Raw genomic sequence first — 24,797 nt, forward strand, 5'->3', positions numbered from 1 at the left:
GACTGTCCAAGACTGTCAAGAGAGCAATAAATGCTTAATCTAGGCTTAAGGATTCCTTAGCGTACTAACCCCAAATGTGGCAACTCTCTTGAGTCTGCAGATTGGAAGCCTCAGGACAATTATTTCATGTTTCTTTTCTTCTTTCATTCCTTCCCCATGCCCTTGGCAGGCCCACTTTCTCCCACACAGTCTTCATGCTTTCCCCCTTAGTTGCTCAACCATACTGTTTTTACTGGTGACAGCTGTTCCTATGAGCAACTTGTTGTTTGAGTGCAGAGATGTTGGACTCTAGGATGAAAGTACAAGCTGAAATGAACTGGAATGGAAGGGAGCAAGGAAATGTGTGCATATGAGGAGCAGGGCCAGATAAGAGGCAGCCAGCACTGGGCAAAAGAACATGGGGAATCGGAAAGTTCAGATGCTCTCCTGGGCTCTGCCACCCTCAGTGGTACTGTCCATTGTATGGAATCAATTCTATCTGTAAAATGCAGGCCTTGGGCCAACTGACATTTAGAGCCCCTCCCTCCTCTTTTCTAAATAGTTCTTATTCTCATATTCTATTAAACCAGGATAGGTCAAAGTTCCTGTTTTTTAGGGGGAAAAGATAGCAATTAAAGTTATCATTATTGATGTTCAAAACCGGTGTAATGTATCTTTACTACCGCAATTGAGAAAACTTCAGTAAAACATTCTGGAATTAAAGATGGTTCACATGGTTATTTGTTTACAACTTTCAAATGATTAAGACTTTTGATGTTAAATTTTAAGTAGTTCCAACATGCTCATCTTTGTTTCTCTCTTTCTCTTTCTTTCTCCACCCCCACCCTGCTCTACTTCACCCACACATAGGCTTATGAGAGGCCCCAGAAGCACTCAACTCTCCATTATGACACAGGCCTCCCACAGGACTTCACCGGTGACACCTTAAAACCAAAGCACCAGCAAAAAAGCAGCAGCCAGAACCACATGGACTGGTCCACCAACTCTGAAAGTGGACCCACCGCTCAGAATTGCTTCATCAGTCCAGAGTCTGGCAGAGAAACTGCAAGCACCAGCAAGATCCCAGCTCTTGAGCCCGTGGCTTCCTTTACAAAGTCCCAGGGTAAGAAAGGCAGTGCAGGGAGCACATGGAGTCAGTTGTCCAACAACAGCAAAGATCTGCTCTTGGGGGGTGTGGCTCCATCCCCAAGCAGCCACACTCCACCAGCCCCACCCAGCAGCTCTGCTGAATGCAATGGGCTTCCACCCTTGGTAGATCAAGATGGAGGAGGTACAAAGGAGCCCCCAGAACCACCTGCTATGAGCAGCAAGAAAAAGTCCAGTAAAAAAGATGTGATAAGTCAGACCATCCCAAACCCAGACCTGGATTGGGTCAAGAATGCCCAGAAAGCATTTGACAACACAGACGGGAAAAGGGAAGCCTACTCTGCAGACAGTGCTCAAGGAGCATCACCAGCCAGGCAGAACGTGAGTTCCGTTAGTAATCCAGAAAGCGACCCAAGTCATGTCCGGATTACTATCCCCATCAAGGCACCCTCTCTAGATCCAACTAGTCATAAGAGAAAAAAGAGACAGTCCATTAAAGCAGCAGTGGAAAAGATTATCCCAGAGAAAGCCCTGACTTCCGGAATTGCTATGAGCAGTGAAGTAGTTAACAGGATACTTTCCAACTCTGAAGGAAATAAGAAGGATCCCCGTGTCCCTAAGTTGGGTAAGATGATAGAGAATGAGTCCTCTTTGGCTGGTCTTGAAACTGGTGGAAATATCGAGAAAGTTGTCCCAGGAAGTGTCCCCAAGCCACATAAGCCACCGATGGTCATGACACCTCCAACATGCACAGATCACTCTCCATCGAGAAAGCTGCCGGAAATCCAGCATCCGAAATTTGCTGCAAAGCGGAGGTGGACGTGCAGTAAACCAAAACCCACCAGTATGCTTCGAGAGGCAGTCATGGCCACTTCTGATAAACTGATGGTGGAACCCCCGTCTGCGTACCCCATCACCCCATCTAGCCCTTTGTACACAAACACAGACAGTCTTACTGTGATCACGCCAGTCAAAAAGAAGCGGGGACGACCAAAGAAGCAGCCTTTGCTCACAGTGGAGACGATTCACGAGGGCACCTCCACCAGCCCTGTCAGTCCCATCAGCCGAGAATTTCCTGGCACTAAGAAAAGAAAGAGACGACGCAATTTAGCGAAGTTGGCCCAGCTAGTGCCAGGAGAGGACAAAGCCATGAGCGAGATGAAGTTTCACAAAAAAGTTGGAAAACTCGGGGTGTTAGATAAGAAGACCATCAAAACTATCAATAAGATGAAGACGCTCAAGAGGAAAAATATCTTGAACCAGATTTTGTCTTGCTCCAGCAGCGTTTCTCTGAAGGCTAAAGCTCCTCCGGAGACCAGCCCCGGGGCAGCAGCCATTGAAAGCAAACTGGGCAAGCAGATTAACGTCAGCAAGAGGGGAACCATCTACATCGGCAAGAAGAGGGGCAGGAAGCCAAGAACAGAGCTGCCACCCGCATCCGAAGAACCCAAAACAGCCATCAAGCACCCAAGGCCTGTTTCTAGCCAGCCGGACGTTCCAGCCGTGCCTTCCAACTTTCAGTCACTCGTGGCATCTTCACCAGCAGCTATGCACCCCCTTTCAACACAGTTAGGTGGGTCACATGGCAACCTGAGCCCTGCCAGTACCGAAACCAATTTTTCAGAATTGAAAACTATGCCAAATCTCCAGCCCATCAGTGCTCTTCCAACCAAAACCCAAAAGGGAATTCACAGCGGGACCTGGAAGCTGTCTCCACCCCGGCTGATGGCCAACTCCCCTTCTCACCTCTGCGAGATTGGCTCCCTGAAAGAAATAACGCTGTCCCCCGTGAGCGAGTCCCACAGCGAGGAGACGATCCCCAGTGACAGTGGCATCGGGACAGACAACAACAGCACGTCTGACCAAGCAGAGAAGAGTTCGGAATCACGACGGAGGTACTCTTTTGATTTCTGCTCCTTGGATAACCCGGAGGCCATTGCATCCGACACCAGCACAAAGAACCGGCATGGCCACCGGCAGAAGCATCTCATCGTGGATAACTTTCTGGCCCATGAAAGCCTCAAGAAGCCAAAGCACAAGAGGAAACGGAAAAGCCTGCAAAACCGTGATGACCTCCAGTTTCTGGCAGACCTGGAGGAACTCATCACCAAGTTCCAGGTGTTCAGGATCTCCCACCGGAGTTACACCTTTTACCATGAGAACCCCTATCCCAGCATTTTTCGGATTAATTTTGATCACTATTACCCGGTGCCATATATCCAATATGACCCGTTGCTCTATCTTCGTAGGACTTCAGACTTGAAGTCAAAGAAGAAGCGTGGTAGGCCTGCAAAAACCAATGACACCATGACAAAGGTGCCTTTTTTACAAGGGTTCAGCTACCCTATTCCCAGTGGAAGTTACTATGCACCCTATGGAATGCCTTACACATCAATGCCTATGATGAACCTTGGTTACTATGGTCAGTACCCAGCTCCTTTGTATCTATCACACACACTCGGAGCAGCCTCCCCGTTCATGAGGCCAACGGTGCCACCACCTCAGTTTCACACGAGCTCCCATGTCAAGATGTCTGGTGCAGCTAAGCATAAAGCAAAGCATGGTGTACACCTGCAGGGACCCGTTGGTATGGGTCTTGGTGACATGCAGCCGTCCCTGAACCCTCCCAAGGTAGGCGGTGCCAGTCTGTCCAGCGGTCGGCTCCACAAGAGGAAACACAAACACAAGCACAAGCACAAGGAAGACCGGATCCTAGGGACCCATGACAACCTGAGCGGTCTCTTTGCAGGCAAAGCCACAGGCTTCTCCAGCCACATCCTGAGTGAGCGGCTGAGTAGTGCAGACAAAGAGCTCCCACTGGTGAGTGAGAAGAACAAGCATAAGGAGAAACAGAAGCACCAACACAGCGAAGCTGGTCACAAAGCTTCTAAGAGCAACTTCGAGGTGGACACCCTGTCGACGCTGTCACTTTCTGATGCTCAGCATTGGACACCAGCCAAGGACAAAGGTGACTTGAGCAGTGAGCCTGTGGACTCGTGCACCAAAAGGTACTCTGGCAGTGGTGGGGATGGTGGCAGCACAAGATCAGAGAACCTGGACATATTTGGTGAACTGACCCCTTCGAGTGACAAGTGGGACAGTGACATGAGTGGAAGTAAAAGGAGGAGCTATGAAGGTTTTGGGACATACAGAGAAAAGGACATCCAAGCCTTCAAGATGAGCCGCAAGGATAGAGGTTCTTATGACCCCGCCGTGTCTCCAGGTAAGGCCAGATTTGTCTTCAAACTTGGACAATCTACTTGTTTAATTGCTCTCGCATCTCTGAAGCCAGGCATCTTTGGCACCCGTGTTCCCTAGCTTGCAAAGAGGTGGGAATCAAATGAAAATGGGTCTCCTCACACATTTGAGTTTGCTGCACATTTTCTGCACAGTTTGCTTGGTCTTTATTGTCTTTCCTCTCAACTGAGCCATTGATTGAGAAATTGTGGACCCAGAGGCTGTCTCAATAGCTGCCCAGGCTATATAAGCATGCCCATGACAGTTAACACTTTTTATTAAAATGCTCTCCTTGGGTCCTTGTCTCATCTAATGGTGTAGTTTGCTATTGAATGAATGCTCTAAAGCTTACTAGGAATATCACCAACATCCCAAGAACACCAAGACTAGAAGGGAATGACTACATAGTTCATCTGGAATGCTTGCTTCAGAGGTCATGCATCTTAGGTGCGAGGCCCACTGCAGAGACACTGGAAGCTAATCACTAATGAATCTTGAAGTCTAACTGGTCAGGAAATCAAATCTTCAGGCCATGTAGTTTTCTCTTTTCCCTGGGCATTAGATAAGGCAGCCTGGGCGGGCCTGCAAAATGAAGCCTTGACTGCATTCAGACACCTGTCATTCCCTGCCCTAATGGGAAAGGGCCTGGCTGGGAAGTACTGCATGCTTCCTGCCTCAGGAGACCTTACTTACTGCTGTGTCTCTTACCATGTCCGCTGGGGTGGGATTTTGCTCACTAGTGTAAACTACAGTGTTGGTTATTACTAGAAAGCCCCTCGTCCTCATCAGTGGCTGGGAGAATTTCCTTGCTAACCTCCCACTCACACAAATCCTTCCCTGCCCTGGGTATCCCTTTGTCCCTCCCTAGGCCTCACATAAGAGGTAAGACTCCTATACAAAAACAGAGCACTTTATTGATCAGGAAAATAGTATATACTTCTTTCTAGAAATTGCAGAAGCTAAAATAATTTCTTATGTTCCCCTTCCCCAAATAACATTAAATCCTCTGGTTAAAGCCTGGTTTGAAGAGACTAGTCATCCATGTTTAAGGTTTGGGTGGAGAATCTCACCTCTGTGATGTGTACCACTCACACCTTAGTGAAGGTAAGAGCAGACTATTCATGAGGAATTAGGGACATTTTCTAGGCCACAGAGTTCAGAAAGAAATGTGATTATATGTTAGCAACCACTTAAAGGTTGCTCCAGATTTTCACAATTTGGGGCATCCTTGTAGTGGTAGATGTTCCCCTTGGCTGGTGCAGAGACCAGTTAGCAGCTGTGTCTCCTGCATTTGCTGAAGGTGATAAATGGCCCACACTTCATGTATGCCCCACATGAATGTGTTCACATGAGCTTCACCATTTCTCATCATCAGACTTTGTTAAAGGTGGTTTTGTGCAGAGCTCAGGTTAAGCCCACCTGGACAGTAAGCACCAGAGTAAACCTGCGTGTGAGAAATATTCTCAGTGTCTCTTTCAGCATGATGAAACTGATCCACCGGTCCTAAACTGGCTGTGGCCAAAGGGTGTTCTTATATTTCTATTTTCTGGGTATTATTTAGCTAGGAAATGATAGTGGTAGCTTATTGGCTAATAACCGAGAGCAAAAATCCTAACTTATCAGTCCTCGGAAGATCTCAGAAGCTAAAACCAACTATTGTGAACTCTCCGTGTGGCCTTCAGCATGGTATTCCACTTCTTTGGAGTATTGTCTGTCTATCTGTAACTTGGATTGGGTCTGACCTCTTGTGTCTAGTGTGTTTCAATTCTTAAAGCCATTTCATATACATTTTTTCATAATGCCCTTGCTGCAATCCTGGAAGACAGCTACTTTCATTCCTATATTACAGATCAGGAAGCTGAGGCTCAAAGCGATCAAGTGTGCTGTCCAGGTTCAGAAAGCTATCACTTTTGATTCTAAGCTCAGGACTTCTCCCACTGCATTGGGGGTTGGTCACATATCACCCAGCTATTGAAGGCTGAGTCCAGAACACACCTGCTCGTGTCCAGCCCAGTGGCCTTCTATGTCACCACTGCCCTCACTCTCACAACCCATCCATCAGATTGCAGGGCCTTCCCTAAGGTGTCTGCACAGTGATGATATGATGATTGCAGAAAAGAATTAAGGAAGGAAAACACTCCCAAACAATACAGCAGGAATTCCATGGCCTACAAATGTCAACCTAGAGACATGTGCATGGATAGGGCATTCATCTCTGTCCTTACTGAAATCCAGTCCAGTTCTCAGAGTCATTTTTGCATGGCTTTGTGCCTATCTCTGTATTAAATGAGTTTATTTTTTCCCAACACTTTAGCGAGTCATAATTGTTGTGGCTTCTCTGTCTCCATGACTTAGGCCTAATGTCCCTGCACACCTCAACTATCTAACTGAGGCAGCCTAGATTCCCTATCAGTCCCTTCCCTTACAAGCATTTGCTTCTCCTTGCTTATACCTCAAATGTTTCCTTCATTTCTAAACCCTAAATGTCCTTAGCGGGATGTGGACCCAAGGTGAGATTTTATCAAAACTCCCTGAAGAACTTTTGCCTTAATGTCATGCAGCCTGAAGAGTGCCATGCTCCATGACAAGACAGAAGGCCGATGAGATGAGGCTGAGGTTATCAGAAGCATTAAGATCTTTCAGAGATGTTATCTGAGTGGATGTGTCTGTTCCGGTGGAGGATACAGAGGGCCACGATTGAACATAAGGCATCTACACTTTGCACAGCTTCTCTCCCTCCAACTTTTCCTTCTTCTCACTCTGAACTTATTTCTTTAGCCTCTCTGAATTTGTTACTTCATGTGAGCTATCCGTCCCTTAAATAGATACAGTACAAATATGGATGTTATTCTTTAGCCTGTTAAGGACCAGATTTAGGAGCTGAATTAAGAAGAGGCTTTGAGCACCCCCTGAGATCAGAGCTGATGAGAGACACCATATAAATCTAAGTCGTCACCCTCACCAAGAGAGGAATTAGAGACCTCATTTAGCCATGGCCATACTGGCACACTTCACTTCCTCTTTCCTGATTGGAAGTCATTCATTCTGAATTCCCCTGGCCCAGCAGGTGCCTCCATTGTCTTATCACACACCTAGAGCTGGGAAGTCATATAGACTTCTAATTTTTTTTTTATTTTACTTTTTGTTTTTTGGTTTCAGAAGGCAGTGGCTCTATTGGCTTATTTTCTAAATGTGTGCCATCTGTTAAATGTCCATTTGAAAAAATGCTTGCCTGGGGCCAAAAAATAGATAATCAGTATGAAGGTATAATCTCAGAATTGGAAGAAGCCTTAACAGCCCCATTTAAGTGTCACCAAATGTCATCATCTCTTGCACACTGAGAGGCATCAGTGTCCCAGAAGGGCAATCTGTCTGACAATCCATAGTCAGATTCATTCCATGTGCCCTCAAAGCCAAGCTCTTGTAAGGCAGTGGAAGAGGTCTCTGGTGTGAATAATGTTCTCCCTATTCAGACCACTGGGAAACCATCTTTGCAATTAGGCCAGGTACTAAGACATAGTGATTACTACTTTCCAGACTCCAGTCAAATAGTGGAAAAACAGTAAGAAGAGAAAATTTACATGTGTTACCTCTTATTCCAATGCCATCATTAGGCAGGTAGATATCCCAAGCTTCCAAATATCAAGAGCTTTCCTCATGATAAATGGATGCTGAGGACTATTGCTATGCTCAGTCTTGGGCATCAGACTCCTGCCACATAGATAGCTGGATTCCCTGAGCCTGGACTACTCCACCTCTTATTGTGGCTTCTGTCTTGACCTTTGCCAACACCTCTTAACAGCACCATGGGCATTTTGGGAGGCAGTCTCTTCTGTCACTCACTGGCAGGCAATGGATTCCTCAGCCAAAAATCATACAAAAACCTTCTCCAAGCAGTCTTTCAGATGCAGGAATTAACCACATGGATGAAATGTCATGAAAACTATACAAAGAAACATGGGAGGAAAGTTTTCTAAAAATGGAATAAAAAGAAGAAGAAAGCTCATGGGAGGAGAAGGTTAAGACCAGAAAAAAAAAAAAAAGAGTAGAAAATGGAAAGCTGATGAAGTGTAGTCTGGATGACCTTCATCCAGGCTGAATTCTGGGTCCTTCTTGGGGAGGAGGTGAAACATTAATTAGCTGATGGCTGTTGTGTGGTTTAAATGGGATTATGAGTACCCGTCCAAGTCTTGCCCCTCACACTGACCAGCTGACCTCTTCTTTTTGATTACCAGGTTCTCTAAGTGGAACTATGACAATCATGGTTCTAACCAGACCTGATAGGCCAGGGTTCTAGAGCATTTGAACATGGATATACACACATCGCATGTAGAATAGGAAGTTAGGAAGAAAATGCTCATGTTCTTGAACACATTGACCAACTGAAGAACTATTCAATGAAATCTGAAGATAGACACCCTTGGTCCACGCATAAATCTATGTGACTCATCTATTCATATTTTGCTCCAGCTACTTCACTTAGCCATTTGATCTCACCATTCCCAAAAGTGGAACTCCCCTTCTGTTAACTGAGCCCCACCAACATATTAGCTTGCTCCTTGTGCAGGCTGAAACAGTACTCATTATCTTAAAAACAAAGAGGTCATAGCCCTAATGTGACCAATTATATGGGGCCAGAGCACACTTGCATTTATATTTAAACCTAGAGTTAAAAGAATCTTGATAATGTAATACACCTCATTTTGCCCATGATCATACTGAGGCTTAAGAAAGTCAGGTGACTCATCTAATGAGATGTATCTAATTGGCTGATGAGCTCAGATGGGAATTTTAAAATTAGGAAGAAGGAAAAGGAGAAAGAAAGTATAAAGGGGGGAGAAAACAAAGGTGAGTCATGGGAGAAATGTTAAGCTATATGTTTTCTTTTGCTGTGAGCTGTTGTAAAAGGTAAGCATCTCTTTGACAATAATTTGGTTTCCAGGCTATCTCCAGGGACTCATGTTTGGGACTGGAAATGACCTTTGTGGGCTTTGATGGAAGTCATTTTTTTTTTCCCTTTCCTGTCTTAACAATTGCACATACTTATTTTATTAAGCCTCCCAGGTTCCTCCTAAGGTTTCCTTTTGGAAACCAGGAATTAATCAAATTAAATGGTGTGACCCATAACTTTCTGGCAATGAAAAAAAAAATCTTAGACTCACAGCATCTCTTTTGCTACATTGAAATCAGGAATCGAGCAATTCTGCCTTTGGAGCATGAAGTCCCCAAGCCATTTATCTTCCCACAGTTGGCAAATGTTCTCCTGTCCTGTTGGAAGTTGTTATTTATATCTTCGTGGGATGAGGGAATTATGCAGATTCAGGTGTGGGTGCAGAGAAGTTACAATTTTGACAGACTTGGCTTGGTATAACATGGAGCCATTCTTGGCTAGAGAGATGGGCCAGCATGCTTCCAAAGGCTGGACTGTCACTGGGCAGAGATAAGGAAGGTGCCTTTGGAAGGAAACTCCAGAAAACCATCTCTTGACTCTGTAAATGGAAAGGTGATGGGCCTGGATACTCAATAGGATTGTGATCTGGGCTTGGACCAGTGTAGCACTTAATGCAAGTGGGCTGAATTCAAGGGGAAGTAATAAAGAAAAGAGAAAATTTTCAAAATTATTTATTCAGGCCTAGTATGCATAAGGCTTGGTATAATCTTGGGAAAAATTTAAAGATGAGTAACTCAGTGCTTGGGCTTTCAAGAGGCTACAATTCAGGAGGCTCTCCTATAATCTAGAGGGAAAAAACATCTGTGGCTCATCATGTTATAAAGCAGACAGCACACGTGTAAGGGTCATGGGAAAGTCATGGAAGAAGGGAGCTGTCCAGAGGGTGGTGAGTTGTCTGTGTGTCCTCTGTGGGGGAGGAGAGACAGGACCTAGAAATACCCTGCAGTAGTTGCCTTGTAAGATGGGTCTTGAAAGATGGAAGAGGCTTTCAGAGAGTGGAGATGGGTAAGCAGAGTGGGAAGCTCAATGTGGAACCCTGTAAACAAAGGTATTTAGGTGATGAAGCATTTGGGAAAAGGTGTGAAGAACAGTTCTGTTGAGGTTTGGGAACCACTAGTTGGGGAATCATGGCTACTAAGGTAAGACAAAAACGTTGTGATCATGGGTTGGAAGGTTTTTTCCTCACATTCTGAGGCATGTGTTTACATCAGTAGTCAGTGAGAAGCCACTTTTGAAACAGACAAAAGTCATGAAATGGACAAATTATACACTGTCTTTCTTTCCTGACCACACTCTTCTCCTAGTCATGAATGGACAAACTTAACCCCATCTCCGTGCTCTTCATTCTGTACTGGAATGAGCCACTTACTTTTTGGATCATAACCACAACCTGCCGTTCTTCCCCTATGCCTCCATCCCCAGATTATAAGCATGATAAAGGCATCACTATCAAACCAGGTGTGCCAGCAAAAAATATATATCTATTATATATATTATATGTATATATGTGTGTGTGTGTGTGTATCTCCATAAGGAATCTCTCTTTCCCTCTCTAGCTAAAGTCAAAGATGTTTCCAATATGTTGCCACCGGGCCACTGAGAGAGTGAGTGCACAGAAACAGAGACGCAGACCTCAGAGAGAGACCCTTGGCTGGTGGGCAGGGCAACAAGTGGTTCAGGCAGCAAATGGCAAAACCGTGCAGGCTGGACCTAGAGATTCACTAAAGGAGAGAGTGAGAGGGAGTCAGGAAGAGAAGGTGAAAAGGAGGAGCTTGGGGCCCACCTAAAAGAGAGAAGCAGAGTAAAAGGAGATCAGAAGGATGCAGAGGAAGAATGCCGAAAACTCCAGAGAAGGATGAGTTTATGAAGAAAGGAGTGTTCAGTAGGGCCAGAAGTTGCAGGGAGTTTGCAGAGGATGAGAACAGACGGGAATATATGTGAACATATTGATGGCCCTGAAGACAACAGAAAAGTTAAACATTATTTAGCATCTCATATGTTTCAGGCTCAGTGGGCTGTGTGCCAAATCCAAATGGCAAGGAGTTAATGAGTAAGTGGATGATGAGAGAATGGGACTGCAGGTGCAGAAAGTGAAAGCGTTGTTGTTCTTTTAGCAGGGCTCCAGCTTCTAAGGAGACTTTGTTTCTGAAGGGAGCCCTCCCTTGATGAGAAGTGACAATCCCATCCTCCATAGGCCTTAATTCTAAGTTCCCTCATTTCTGGGAACAGAAACACAACAGCAGAGTACCTCCTGCTACATCATTCCCCCTCCCTATGAAGGCCACGTCTAGAAAAGGGAAAAAGGTTGAAGCTTTTGAAAAGAGGCAAGGGATCCTTAGGTCCTTCCCCCTTCCCTGCACAATAGACACCCCAATTAATTTTGGGTCATGGTAATGATCATTTTAAAATTCTTCTCTGTGGTACCATGGGTCTCAGCTGTGTACCTTTGAATGCATGGAAGAATGATCCAAGTTATCACAAGTTCTAGAAACTTGTGATAGTTTACTGAACATTTACTATATAGAAAGCATTATAAACTTAAGCCCAACTGTTAAGTCTTTCAGAGCTCTTTACTTATGGAATAAAATGCATGTGTTGGTGCATTATAAGTTTGCACTATTAAAAATTACTGGGAGCTCTTTGGTCACATAGTACAGTGCCAGGGAAAGTAGGGAGACCTGAAGAAAAGAAAAAGCAAGGAAGAGAAAAGAATAAGTTGGCGTGCATAAAACAACTGGAGAATAAATGCAGACCAAGTTCAATTCATGTTAACTCACTGGCCAACAGTGGGATCCTGTCAAGGATAACAGTGTTCAATGAAAGACAAAATCCTGCTGCAGAAGCTTAGAGAGTGGGTGCATAGCAAGTAAGTGCTACAGCAGCATCAGTGAAGACAGGTGCTGGGTACAGGGAGGCACCTGGCTAGATCTAAGTGAGCAGTTGAGTGGGGATGGGTTTTTAAAAGGAGTAGCTGCCATAGGGAGGGGAGGATACATTGACATTCAAGGGTGCTGAGCATGAAGATTGTTGGGCTTGGTACTCAGTGCTGAGTGAAATGATGATGCAAGAAGCATGCCCATCCTCAAAGACCTTACCTAGTTATCAGGAGAGAAGGGATTGATATAGATACACACACAAAGTAATTAGAGAGAATAATGGGAGTTTACACATTTAATGTCTAGAAATAAAACCCATTCTACAAGAAAAAAAGAACCCATAAAATAACTTTCAGAGTAGTAAGTTGCATGTTGTAAAAGCAAGTTGTATTGGTGTTTGCCCTGTTCCAGAAGGATTCAGAACAAGCTGGATAAAAAGGAGGTATTGAGAGGAAGGGGGAGAGGAGTTGACAGAACAGAGCAGGCAGCTCCCAAGAGCTGTGATTTTCACTGTCTTCAATGGAGGGGCTAGGACTTTGAGAAGGTGGCCAGTGAACAGTAAAAAAGATGGGGCTCACCTTATTGATGGAGGATCTGAGGACCCAAAGAGATAAAAAGCTTAGCCTGAGGCTACATCACAGCCATCTCTTACGTCAGATAGGGGCCCTGTGATTTTCAAAGCACATTTTCTTATCTTCATTTGATCTTCAAAACCCTGTGGGGTCTACAGGTAGGTGTTGCCTTCCCACTTGACAGACCAGGAAATGAAAATCCAAAGTGACCCAGCCAGTTTTGTTTTTTGTTTGTTTGTTTGTTTGTTTTGCAGAAAAATTGCTGTATCCCAGGTAACTTGGGTTTTCCCAGCATCACCGTTTTCCTTAAGTGTTTGACAAGGTCAATAGTATGACTCGATTTCTGAGTTAACCCTAAAGGACCCTTGCCAGTGCGTTAAATAGTGGGGCCCAATAGTGGAACAGTAGCTGGTAGGTGATTTACTTCTTGCTAAGAACAGTTTTTGTATAAAGGGAACTTTTTGGAGCAAGTTCAGCCCAGTCCAAAATGTGAGGCCAATTCTGTGTGCAAAGTCTTCATCTCACTCGGGGACAGACAGCTTGGATGAAGCATAGTTGTCCTGAAAAATCACAAAGGAGATACAAACGGAGAACTTGCATGTTTTTCTTCACTAAATCACAAAACGTTGCAACTAATATTTAAATTTTAGTTATTTCTTTTTAAAGTTTTATCTGACTTATAGGACCTTACATATCTCCTAAGAAATATACAAAAACTTGCACTTTGAGAATGATACACACACACAAAAGAGTGAAGCAAGTCATAAAGGGATGCATCTCAAAAGTTTGGGACGTTGTTAGAAATTTCATCTCCTTCTGCATGTCCAGCAGGAATCCAGATATGCGCTGGAAAACTATGGTTCTAAACCTGTTGGACCTGTCTAATATTCAAGAAGACCAGTAGGCCAAAAAAGGTTTATCTTATAGTATATTCTTCTTTGTGCTGTTATATTTTTGCTCTATTAATTCTAATCACACAATTTAGAAGGTACTGAGTATCCAACAGGTTATTAAATATAGTCCTGGGGAAAGTGGCAGCTATAAATATGTAAGAGACATCTTGTCATCCTTTAGTAGCTCTATTGTAGTCATACAAGTCTTTGTCAGTACACCTCCTGCTGAATAATGAGCCCCCTTAGTGCTAAATACTGTTTCCCTGAAGTGCTAAATACTGCTTTTTTATTTCTAGGCCCCAACAAAAATAAAAATGGTTTCTCCATCCATCAGCTAATAGCAAGAGCTTATTTGGAAAAGATCTATTGTTTCTTTTATCATCTAAAAAAAAATCTGTTAAGGAAGAAAATTTGGAAAAGTTATAAAAGCCTGTAATATATAGTAAAAAATAAAATCATCTACAATCCAGCGTCTGGAATAGCCACTGTGATAATGTACATACGCGGGTTCCAGCTGATGGGCCTCACTCCCCTTGCTTCTTGTTCCAATCTGCCTCTCCTCCCAGTCTCTCCACTTCAGCCTATGTTTCCTTCTAGCTGGGCCCCCTCCTTCTCCTCCTCTTTACCTGCCGTCACTTTGGTTGTCTGGTCTTTTCAATTTTCTCTTAAGTGCCTTCTCAGACATCACAATGATAACCTTCCCTTCTGTATTCTGTGTCATTACTCAAACAGGGAGGATATTTTAAAAATAAATGCAGCAGCAATTGGGCAGGAAAACTACCCAGATATCCAGACTATCCTATTTAACTAAAATCTCACCAGATTTCAATTGCCAGCCAGGACAACAACCAGGAAAGGGACAAATTAGTTGAGGCTTGAAGAAAATTGCCAAATATTTTTCCCAAGAGTCCTGAGCGCTAGGTGTTTCTTCTCAGATCAGAATCTGACAAGGAGAAATGAAAGAAGTTTTGCAAAGCTTGAAATCCTACCTCTACCGCAGCAATGTAAAATGCAATCATCCAGTTTCTGCTACAAGTACCTATTTCCACAGACACACAGCTCCAGGGCAAGTCAGATTATAGGTTATAGCTTCTCTCATTGGTCAGCATTGCTGTCATTCATACTGACAGCATTTAGATGGAAGGTACCTGCTATTAGTTTTAGACTGATGGGATAAAACTGGTACTTGCTTAGTTTCCTTCCCAATATACCTATGGATGTTTCTAAGCAGGTTGTAAAATCAACAAACAATTCCTATTTCAAAAAGCAGCTCTCCTATTTGCATTTTTTCTTTCATTCCTCCTCAACCATTACATACATGTCTACATAGGTTCCAAGTTGAGCTTTTCTCAAGGCCTCAAGCAAAGGAGAAGACAAAATACATCCAGGATCTCCACGGACAGTGCGAATAAGCGTCCATGGAAGATTTGCTCAAATAGCTGAAATGATTTTTTCCCTCCACTTTTTCTCCATTATTTTTCTAATTTCAATGGTTATTAATCATGACAGAGGGAAACACATTTCAGCGTCCGTCTTAGCTGGAGAATCCTGTGTCTAAGTGTCTTCTCTGGCACTGGAAAGGGCTGTGAATATTGGCTCCCTGAAGTGAGTCCCAGGCTGGCATGCCAACTCCCCTCCAAGGTGGGCATTGCTGGGACCCCAGCAACATTTCATTTGCCAAGGTTGCAACTTCTGTGTCCAGAGCAGTGCTTCTCTACTTCATTTTCATTTTAGTGATCATTTTGGCAATGATCAACCTATAGCAAAATTTTACCCATCTTCTCTCATAGCTCTAACAATATATTGATATAAATATATTGATTAGTGAAATGTAAAAAGAAGAATGTGCTGTCTTTTCGTGGAATGCTGGTAAATGAATAATTGATATCAGATGTAGAAATATTAATTCCTGTTACATCAAGCACAAAATTATCTGTCTTAAAAGACCCTCCATTGTCCACCCTTACTGGTCTTACTCTTGTTTCTTGATCATTTTCAACTTATTCCCTCTCAGTGAATCCCGCTAAATCTCCTCCTTGTTCTACAGAACATACCATAATGAGCCCTAATTCTCCCATCACCACACTGTTCCCTTCACATACATCCTCTCACCTACTCTTTTTCTTAACCTTGTTCCCTGCATCTCTGATAGAACTGATATCTTCCCTCTCATTTCAGTGCTTATGGATATCTGACCTTATTTTGCTTGGCTTTATTTTAGATAGGGATGTCTTACCCCTTACCAAATCAAACTTTAGGTGTGGGGGGAATCAAGATCATAACATACTCTTTTTGTAGCTCCTGTGATCCTTTAGATGCAGCTGAGCACAGATGCCACTGACCTACTGACTGATGGGTTTGGTCCTTGCAGACCACCATGGGTTCCTTTGAGAAGCACTAGCTTAAGAATAAACAACTTCTTTTTTTTTTTTTTTATTGTTAGGGATTCATTGAGGGTACAATAAGCCAGGTTACACTGATTGCAATTGTTAGGTAAAGTCCCTCTTGCAATCATGTCTTGCCCCCATAAAGTGTGACACACACCAAGGCCCCACCCCCTCCCTCCGTCCCTCTTTCTGCTTTCCCCTCCTCATAACCTTAATTGTCATTAATTGTCCTCATATCAAAATTGAGTACATAGGATTTATGCTTCTCCATTCTTGTGATGCTTTACTAAGAATAATGTCTTCCACTTCTAAGGCAGCCTAGTAAAGAAGTCTGCTAAATCCCCCAGGTGCCAGTAGTGTGACCTTGGGTGCCTTAGCCTCTTTGATCCTCCTTGTCTTCCTCTGAAGAATGAAGCTATTAATACCGACCTCACAGAGTTTTATGAGAGCCAAATAAAGGGGGAATAGACACAGGAGTAGCCAGCACACTGCTTAGCACATAGTTGTTAATAATGTTTATTCCCTTTCACTTCCACTTGCGATAATATATTCAAGCACAGAAAATACTAGAGAGTAGATTGCTATAGAAGTTTCTTTCTCTAACAGCAATCCCCAATTACTCTGTGACTGAGGTGAAGCTAAATCCATCTCTGAACACACATACATGTCTGTATACGCAGACAGAGGCAGAAATCTGCCGGACACAATTGTATTGGCTGATTAGGGTAAGGTGTCAGGATTATATGGTAAAAGTGGATGAGAAACAAAATGTACATTTTGCCCAAGGATAACTGGAAGTTCACTGTGTAGACATTGTCTGCAGGAGTTGGATGTTCTCATGGAAGGGCAACCATATCTTAATGTCTTGGCATTTGGACTATCACAGTGAGAGTTTATAACACTATTCAGTGGTACCTGTTTTATAGACCAATTTATCTACTAACCCCAGCCATAAAAATATAGTGATAAGAAAAATAATGAAATGTGTATTCATTTTCTATTTCTATTTAGTAGTGCAAAGCCACACAGATTTGTTATTTCATAGTTCTCATAGGTCCTAAGTCCAGTGGGCTCAGCTGAGTCCCTGTTTAAGGCCTTAGGAGGCAGAACTCAACATGTGGTCAAGGTTGTGTTTCTGACTAGGGGTTCTGGAGAAGGATCCACTTCCAAGGTCATTCTGATTGCCATCCTACTTGGTTCCTTATAGTTTTAGCACTGCAGTCCTTTGCTGGTCTTTGCTTTTAGAATATGCCCACATCTTTCTCATGCATTCCATGTGGTCCCTCGAGCAACAGAGGAAAATATCTCTAGATCCTGGATACAGCCCTCCCGCTGCACTCTAGCCACTGGGAGCTCCTTGCTGCTCCTTACACAGACACCTCATATTTCTACACCTTCTGACTTTCACACATGTTCTATCTTTGTCCCAGAACATGCTTCAGAGGGATAGATACTAACATTTTGCCTCATGCCTGAATACTTGTGGGGTTTGTTTGTTATTTTGTTTGTTTGTTTGTAGATTTCTCTTTAGGATCTAGTAGATAGAGGTCTACCTGATGGATAAGTTTGAAAATACAATTGAAAACATCAATTCTAGAACTACACATTGCTAAATTGGGTAGTAAAGAAGGACAGTTCTTTGTTAAACTAGAATGGCAGACCAAATGCTCCATGAAGGAGGTGGGGTTACCATGCCTGGAGATTAAAGAATTGGCTGGATTTAAGTCAATGGGGAATAGAAGGGAATCTTTTAGGGAATATGAATATATGTGTACAGTGTTCTTTGAGAAAAGATTGCATTGTATTCTTTCCTCTCTCAAACACATCACACAACACACACACACACACTCTCACACAACTAGGAATATAAAAGTGAACAAAAAAGACAGGAGGTAGCTCTCCCACACTCATGGACTTTACAGTCTTCTGAAGCATGCAGAAGAGAGAAAAATAATAAAATGTGGGGGAAAGGAAGATAAGTAGTGGACATAGACTGCTCGACTGGAGTGGTAAGTCAGCAGGTAAGGCATGCACTTATCAGAGAGCTTGGCTGGGTGCTGCCAGCAGGACACCGCTAGAGCCACAGGAGTGACTTGGTCCTTGCTGTGTCTCACACAGACTAGTCTGGCCATGCTATTACTTACCTGGATGGTTTAAGTAGTTCCAGACCATCTCTCAATTTTGTTATATGTCTGAGTGGCTTAATAAATCCTTTCTTCTTAAGTACATAATGATGCCTTTTTCTCTAACCCCTGCCTGAATGATTGGGTTTTAATGACTTGCTCCTTGAAAGTGCATGGGTGAGACAAACCAGCAACCAGAACCTGTTCATAATCCAGGAATAGCCTGGGTGCTAGGGGGAGGTGACTCACGACATGTGTAAAATCAAAATATTTCTCACTCTTCATTTCTTGTTGCAGTTCAGAGTCTGTGTTCTATTTCATGTGAAAAGTAAAATAACTCCTCTGCTGAGATTTCTTACTGACATTTCTTTTTGGTGGAAGTCAAGGGTGGGAGGATTCACTCTGAACACTCGCTACCCATCCTGGTATGGCTCTGTGGCATTTTCATAAAATACCAACCTCCAAAATTCTAGTAATCACAAAAACATGTGCTTTGTCCTCATAGACACTGAATTTTTTTCTCATAAAAAAAAAGTTCGTTCAGAAATTTAGTTAGAAACCTAAACTTGATATCTTTAAATTCTTTTGGCTTCAAAGAAAAAAAAATAGATACAGGTTTTCTAATTTTCCTTCAGTTAAACGTTATATTCCTGAATGGGCAAAATTGTACAAAGCGTCTGAAGCATTGAAACTCTAACACAAGGGGAGGATTTGTATTTCCTTGCTATGAAGAACGAAGAAGTAAAAAACCCTCAGTGATGTCTAATCTTCAGGAACACAGTGCCCTGTCCAACCCACAAACCGTTGGCAGCATCATAACTCTACACAGAATGTTCTCTTAAGCATTTCCCCCCTCCCAAATTTTCCCTGTGAAGTTATAAATCTCAGCATTTAGAGACATTTTTATTCAAATAAAGTATAGACTTTGGGTTGGGACCTTTGGCATTGATTCTGCTGGCGGTGAGCCTGTCCCAGAAAAAGCAGGCATACTTAGCTGGCTAGGGTCTAGGCTTGACTTTCTTTGTGAAATCTCAGGTGTCCCTCCCTACATCAAGTACCTGTGTTGTGAAGCAGTGATTAAATAGCTCCTTACCTGGAGTTAGCTTTACCCAGCACAACATCCTCCTGATTGTTTGGAAAATCAAATTGCTCTGAAGATCAAACTCTCCCACTCCTTTCACTGCCTCATTTTCTGCATGGACCTGGCCTAGTCCCACCTACACAACACTTGCTTTAGACCTTGTTGCAGCAGGCAGACTAGGGTGGCCTCAGGCATCATTGCACCTGGAGAAATTGCCAGTAATATCCACTCAAGGTCAAATAGGCAACCAGGTACCTGAATCTACTCCTGCCTTTCAGTCAAAAAATCCTAATTCTCCACACCCAGTTATTTTGCATGCTTCTGATAATGACTTGATATTTTTCAAAATACCCTCCTGCATATACTCTCCACTCATCACAGTCGGAGAAGCTGAGAACTCCTCGGGGAGTTCCTTAGGGTATGGCCTCAGTGGCTCTGCTGAGGGACTCAGACAAAAAAGTGATGAGCACCCTCTAATTTAGAGCAATGAGTTACTGTGGGAACTTCCACTTCCTAATCCATTGCTGGTCAATATCTATATAAAATATAATCAAAAATAATTTCTAGGAAAATGAAGTAAAAATGAAATGGCTTACAAGTACAATTCAATGATTAGATGGTATGAATATAAAATTATTCTATCTCCTTGTTACGAATGTTTGCAAATGCTTCCTCTCCATTTTCACACTTACCATGGGCCAGTAACAGCTTGTGTCCAGCCTTGGTCCATGGGCTACATGTGAGTAGCACTGCTTCAGGAGGATGGTTCTGCCAGAATAAAGCATACATCTCAGAGGGAAGAGGCAGGAGGCGGGAAGACCGCCTAGGAGACAACTACAATAATCCAGGCGAGAGATTCAGAGGCTCAAAACCAAGGTAGCTGAGCAGGAGGCAAGGAGGGAAGACAGAGGGGAGAGGCTGAGGGTAGACACTGCAGAGATACAGAAAGGCTGAGGGGGAGGGAGCAGGGTAGAGGGGTGTGGGATCGTTCACCCTCACATGCTATTGTGTCTTCACTACAGAAAAGGCTTTGAGGTTTTTAGACTAAAAGCCAGTGAGGTTCCTTGCTTCAAATCCCGTAGACCTCCTCAAATGTCTGATATGGCCTCATACGCACAGCACAGCCAAATGATTAGATTTACCAACGCCTACTAAAAACCAAAACAGACAACAAATGCATGTACTTGTGTATTGCGTACGTTTAGAAGAGGAGAGAGATAGTTCCTGATCTTTTCAAAATAAAATAAGAACATCCCAAACTCACATAGTCTTAAGATAAAATGAGTAAAGAGCAGACCAGTATATCTAAAACACCACAGCCGTTTTATAAAATTCACTTTCCCTTTACATATAAAATATGTTATGTAAAGAAAAACGAAAACAATAAAGGATACCTAAGTAGAAATCATACACAATTTTACTAAATCAACCTGCTGTGTCTCCCCCTAAAACTTGGATTACTGTCTTTTTGCCTTTTGTGGCCATGTAGAGCTCACAAAGGCACTTTCTGAAGTTTGATTTCATCGATGCCTATTTATTATCTTCTGTATGTGTGGCCCTGTTACCAATGCACAAGCTGAATAAAGATCAGTAAAGGGTACAAAGATATGACTGGGAAATTTCAGTCCCAGAAGCTCTCTTCCATTTAAATGTTTGCAGTACTCTTAAGAGTCCTTCTGCACTAAAAAAGAAATTAATCATTAACCCGGGAACAGGGTATCATTAAACACTGTCTGCATCAACAGTGTTGCTAGATGCAGGACACTGTTAGCAATCTCACCTGAGGGGACCATTCATTTATCATTTACTGCTCACTACTCACCACAGAGGTAGAAGTTTAGCTTCACTTCTGCTTCTTGTCAACTGATGACTTAGACCACAGTAAATTCACGTTTAATGCCATTTCCAGTTTTTATCATGTTAGCGGTTCATTCATTTAACAAGCATAGCAACTCACTATCAGATTACTAATGTTCAAATGTGAAGATTCTGTGCTTGGGGGCTGTGTGACATCCTAAAACTGATTCTCAGCATTGCCCAGTACTCCAAGATGTGTTGACAGGTATTGTGTGAATAAAAGAGTTTGATTATCAAATATGTTTATTAAATACTGGAATCAGCAAAAACAGGCTTACTTTATAACATCTCATTGCTTTCAACATACTGATGAGTGATGTGACTCTGTCTACATTAGAAAAGTTACTTTTTCCCACCTTACCTGACTGTGCAACTCTGATTTTCCCAAGTCCACCCACGAATATACTAAGGAATACTGGCACACTGAAGAAGGTGGTTCAGAATATACCAATCTAGATTAATCCCCTGAATTTAAAAATGGCAGAATCAAGGCTCAGAGGGCTAAGTGTCCTGGCTAAAATAAAGCAGTAGTGGCCAAGCTTGGACCAGGGTACAGATTTGCAAGTCTAAGGTTCTTTCTCCTTTCTCCCTGCCTTCAGGACTTAGTTCTCAAAATCCCCATCACCACCATTAGTAGACTATGCACGTATGTTCCTTCGATAGTGAAATGAGATTTGGGAAAGAATATGTACACTCCTACATACTGACACCAGGCTCCTCAGGGTATGAAGGCCCCTTTTGCACAAGACCTGGGAGATGTGCTGGAGCAGAAAGCAGAAAGCAGGTGCTGGCGCAGCAGAGGGGGCCGCAGAGAGTTGCGGAGCCCTCTTGTTTGCAGTCTGTATTAACCCTGGGCTGTTGCAAAGGCCAACGCTTGGCTCGCATTTGAGATCTGACGATCTGACATTCAAGAAGCTCCAAAGCAAATGAACCTGAGTGAGTAAATAAATAAACCACAAAGAAAAAGCCACTATTGGAAAAACTGTTCACGATGTGGCATAAAGGAAAGCCAGGCTGTTGGGAAGTGAGCCACCCTTATCAACCCTGCTGCGCCCAGTTTGAGCACCAGAACGAGAAGCTCCTGAGTGAGCCATCCTACGTTTAGGGCCTTAGGATGGGTGATTCTGGTACAGAAACTCAGGGCTAAAGTACTCCAGGGTAAGTAGGTAAATCATAGGTCATAGTCAGGATTAGTGGATATCAGGGTCATGGGCTTCAAAACGCTGGGTGATATCGGTGAGTTGTTTCCTTCTCTGTGCTCCAGCCCCTTCATTTGTAATATGTAGATAAATATTAATATATAATCACACCATACAAATATTATGATGACTAAAGGAGTCACTGTATATAAGACACTTTGAACAGACAGAGGTTGGTATACAGAAAATGCTCAAAAAGTATTCATGTATTCATTTTTTTATTGTTGTTACTCTGAGGCCCATAGACTCTGGGGTTGAGGCAAAACAAATACAATAGTCTTTGGAATCAACATGTAATTGAGTCCCAGATCTATAACTTACTAGCTTTGTGTCTATGTACGCCATTTAACTCAACCTTATGAACCTCCAGTTTCCAAGTCTGTAAAATGAGGAATAATAATGTGTGTTGTGGGAATTAATGTAAGGATTAAAGGAGCTAATGTACATAAAAAATGTATAAGAGTTTCTGTACTCACCAGGGGACCCAGTTCTAAAACTCGCCCCCTCAATATGTGCTAAAAGGGAAGGTGTGCTGTTACATGTTCTTTGTGATCTCAGGTAGGACCCACAAAAATGTCTTTTGGGCATGTTCTGTTCTATTTTGGATAGATACAGAAAACGAAATGGAGAAAGTATATGCAGACAGTGATACATTCTAGGAAAAAAGAAAACAGGAGTAAAGAAGGGAGATACGACAGATGAGCGTGGTCTAACTTTGGTTATAAACACTAGCCAATGTACATTCAAGAAGTCTCAAACAGAAAAACTGGCTGCAGCCGGCCATGTCCCAAATCATTCTGTAGAAAGCAGGGAAAGGCTGCTTGATAGATGGATTGTGAATAAAATGCTGCCTTCCAGGCACTAGCCTTTGAATTACCTTGATATGTTGATTTAATTCAGAACTTTGATGTTTCCTGAACATTGACTTTTTACCCTTAATTGTCTTCTGATTTATTAGTGGATCGCTGTGCCTTTTATGTTTCCCTGGTAGAAGTTAAAACCTTGCTTCCCAGAATGATCTTGGAACCTGGGATGGATTTTAGAGCTGCCAACCTCAATTCACAGAGGCCAGTCTGGCCTATGAACACTAGTGCCCCTGCAGTTGCAGCCCAGAGCCTGACCCAGTGAGGAGAGAGAGCACCTGTCTCTTTGCCTTCCAGCCTCTTGGTCTCTTCCTCATAACTGTCCGAGAGTGTCTGATCTCTGCTTGCTACGGAAATAAGCAAGGCTGACGAGTTAGTAAATTCTTCCCCAGCTTCCAGAGGAATAGTCTTCATCTACCAGAAAGTTTAGCAGCATGGAACACTTTTCAGCTCAAGGACCTGTGCTATTCTATTCCTGAGTCTGAAAAGAACTGCCCAGCATCATAAAATCTTCCCTATTCTTAAAACAGATCCATCTGCCCACCTCAGCCAGAGCTGCACCTGGCCCACAGGCCAACATTAGTTTGGGAAAAGCAAAGAAAAAAAAAATAGCTCCATTATTCCTCAGCTTGCAAAAGAAACTGACAGTCACAATTGATGACATAAAACACTGAGACAGGCTCATATTTTAAGAGGGTTAATACAGAATTCACCATCAGAAGCCCCTTCTTCCAAGAGGCATCCCACCATGTTTATTGCAAGCCAGTTTCTTTTCTATTCTCATGGCAGAGTGGTGTAGGAGGGAAGCTGGAAGCTGGGCTTGGGGATAAGTTGTCTGCCTGTGCAGGAGAAACCCTGAGATTTTATATGGCATCTTGTATCATTATATTAATCTCGAAGCTCCAGGAAGGGCATGCTCCAATGAGCAAGCGTTAGGAACGCAGTCCTGACCTCGTAACCCTACCCAGTGTTTATCTATACCTCACAGGGCAGCGTTACCTACTTTATCTGCTGTCATCCTTGCAAGCCTCCCAACCTGGGCAGAGCTAAATATGAGTAGCCGCATTTAACAGATTTTGCAGAAAAGAAGACAAAATTTCAAAGAAGTGCTATAATCAAATGTCAAAATAAAAAGTGTGTGTCTTTTTAATAAAGTGAGAAACACCAAGCATAGGGAGTCTTTACAAATGGATTCATGTTTCAAGCCCTACTCAGTCTCTTCATTGCATTTTTTTTTTAATTTTTATTTTATAGAGACAGGGCCTAACTCTACTGGCCAGGCTGGAGTACAGTGGCATCATCCTAGCTCACTATAACCTTGAACTCCTGGGCTCAGGCGATTCTCTCACCTCAGCCTCCTGAGTAGCTAGGACTGCAGGTGCATGCCACTAAGCCTGGCTATTTTTTTTTTCATTTTTGTATTTTATGTGGAGATGGGGTCTCACTATGTTGCCCAGGCTGGTCTCGAACTCCTGGTTTCAAGTGATCCTCCTGCCTTGATCTCTCAAAGTGCTGGGATTACAGGTGTAGCCCACTGCACCCTGCTTCACTGACATGGTTTTAAAGCTATAAGATATGAGGCTGTTTGAAATTTTGAACAAAATATCTTTTTTTTTTTTTTGTAGAGACAGAGTCTCACTTTATGGCCCTCCGTAGAATGCCGTAGCCTCAC

The 24,797-nt window shown here is 43.0% G+C and overlaps 1 protein-coding gene across 1 annotated transcript in view; it reads left to right on the forward strand.

Moving 5' to 3' along the window:
* The window catches only part of SETBP1 (SET binding protein 1), a 408,545-nt gene that overhangs the window by 260,501 nt on the left and 123,247 nt on the right, over positions 1 to 24,797 (forward strand). Inside the window, exon 4 of the mRNA XM_053571729.1 lies at positions 850 to 4,309. Within this exon, the coding sequence (XP_053427704.1) occupies positions 850 to 4,309 (3,460 nt within the window). The remainder of the gene's footprint in view (positions 1 to 849; positions 4,310 to 24,797) is intronic.

The sequence above is a fragment of the Nycticebus coucang genome, chromosome 19, assembly GCF_027406575.1.
Source record: "Nycticebus coucang isolate mNycCou1 chromosome 19, mNycCou1.pri, whole genome shotgun sequence".
NCBI classification, from domain to species: domain Eukaryota; kingdom Metazoa; phylum Chordata; class Mammalia; order Primates; family Lorisidae; genus Nycticebus; species Nycticebus coucang.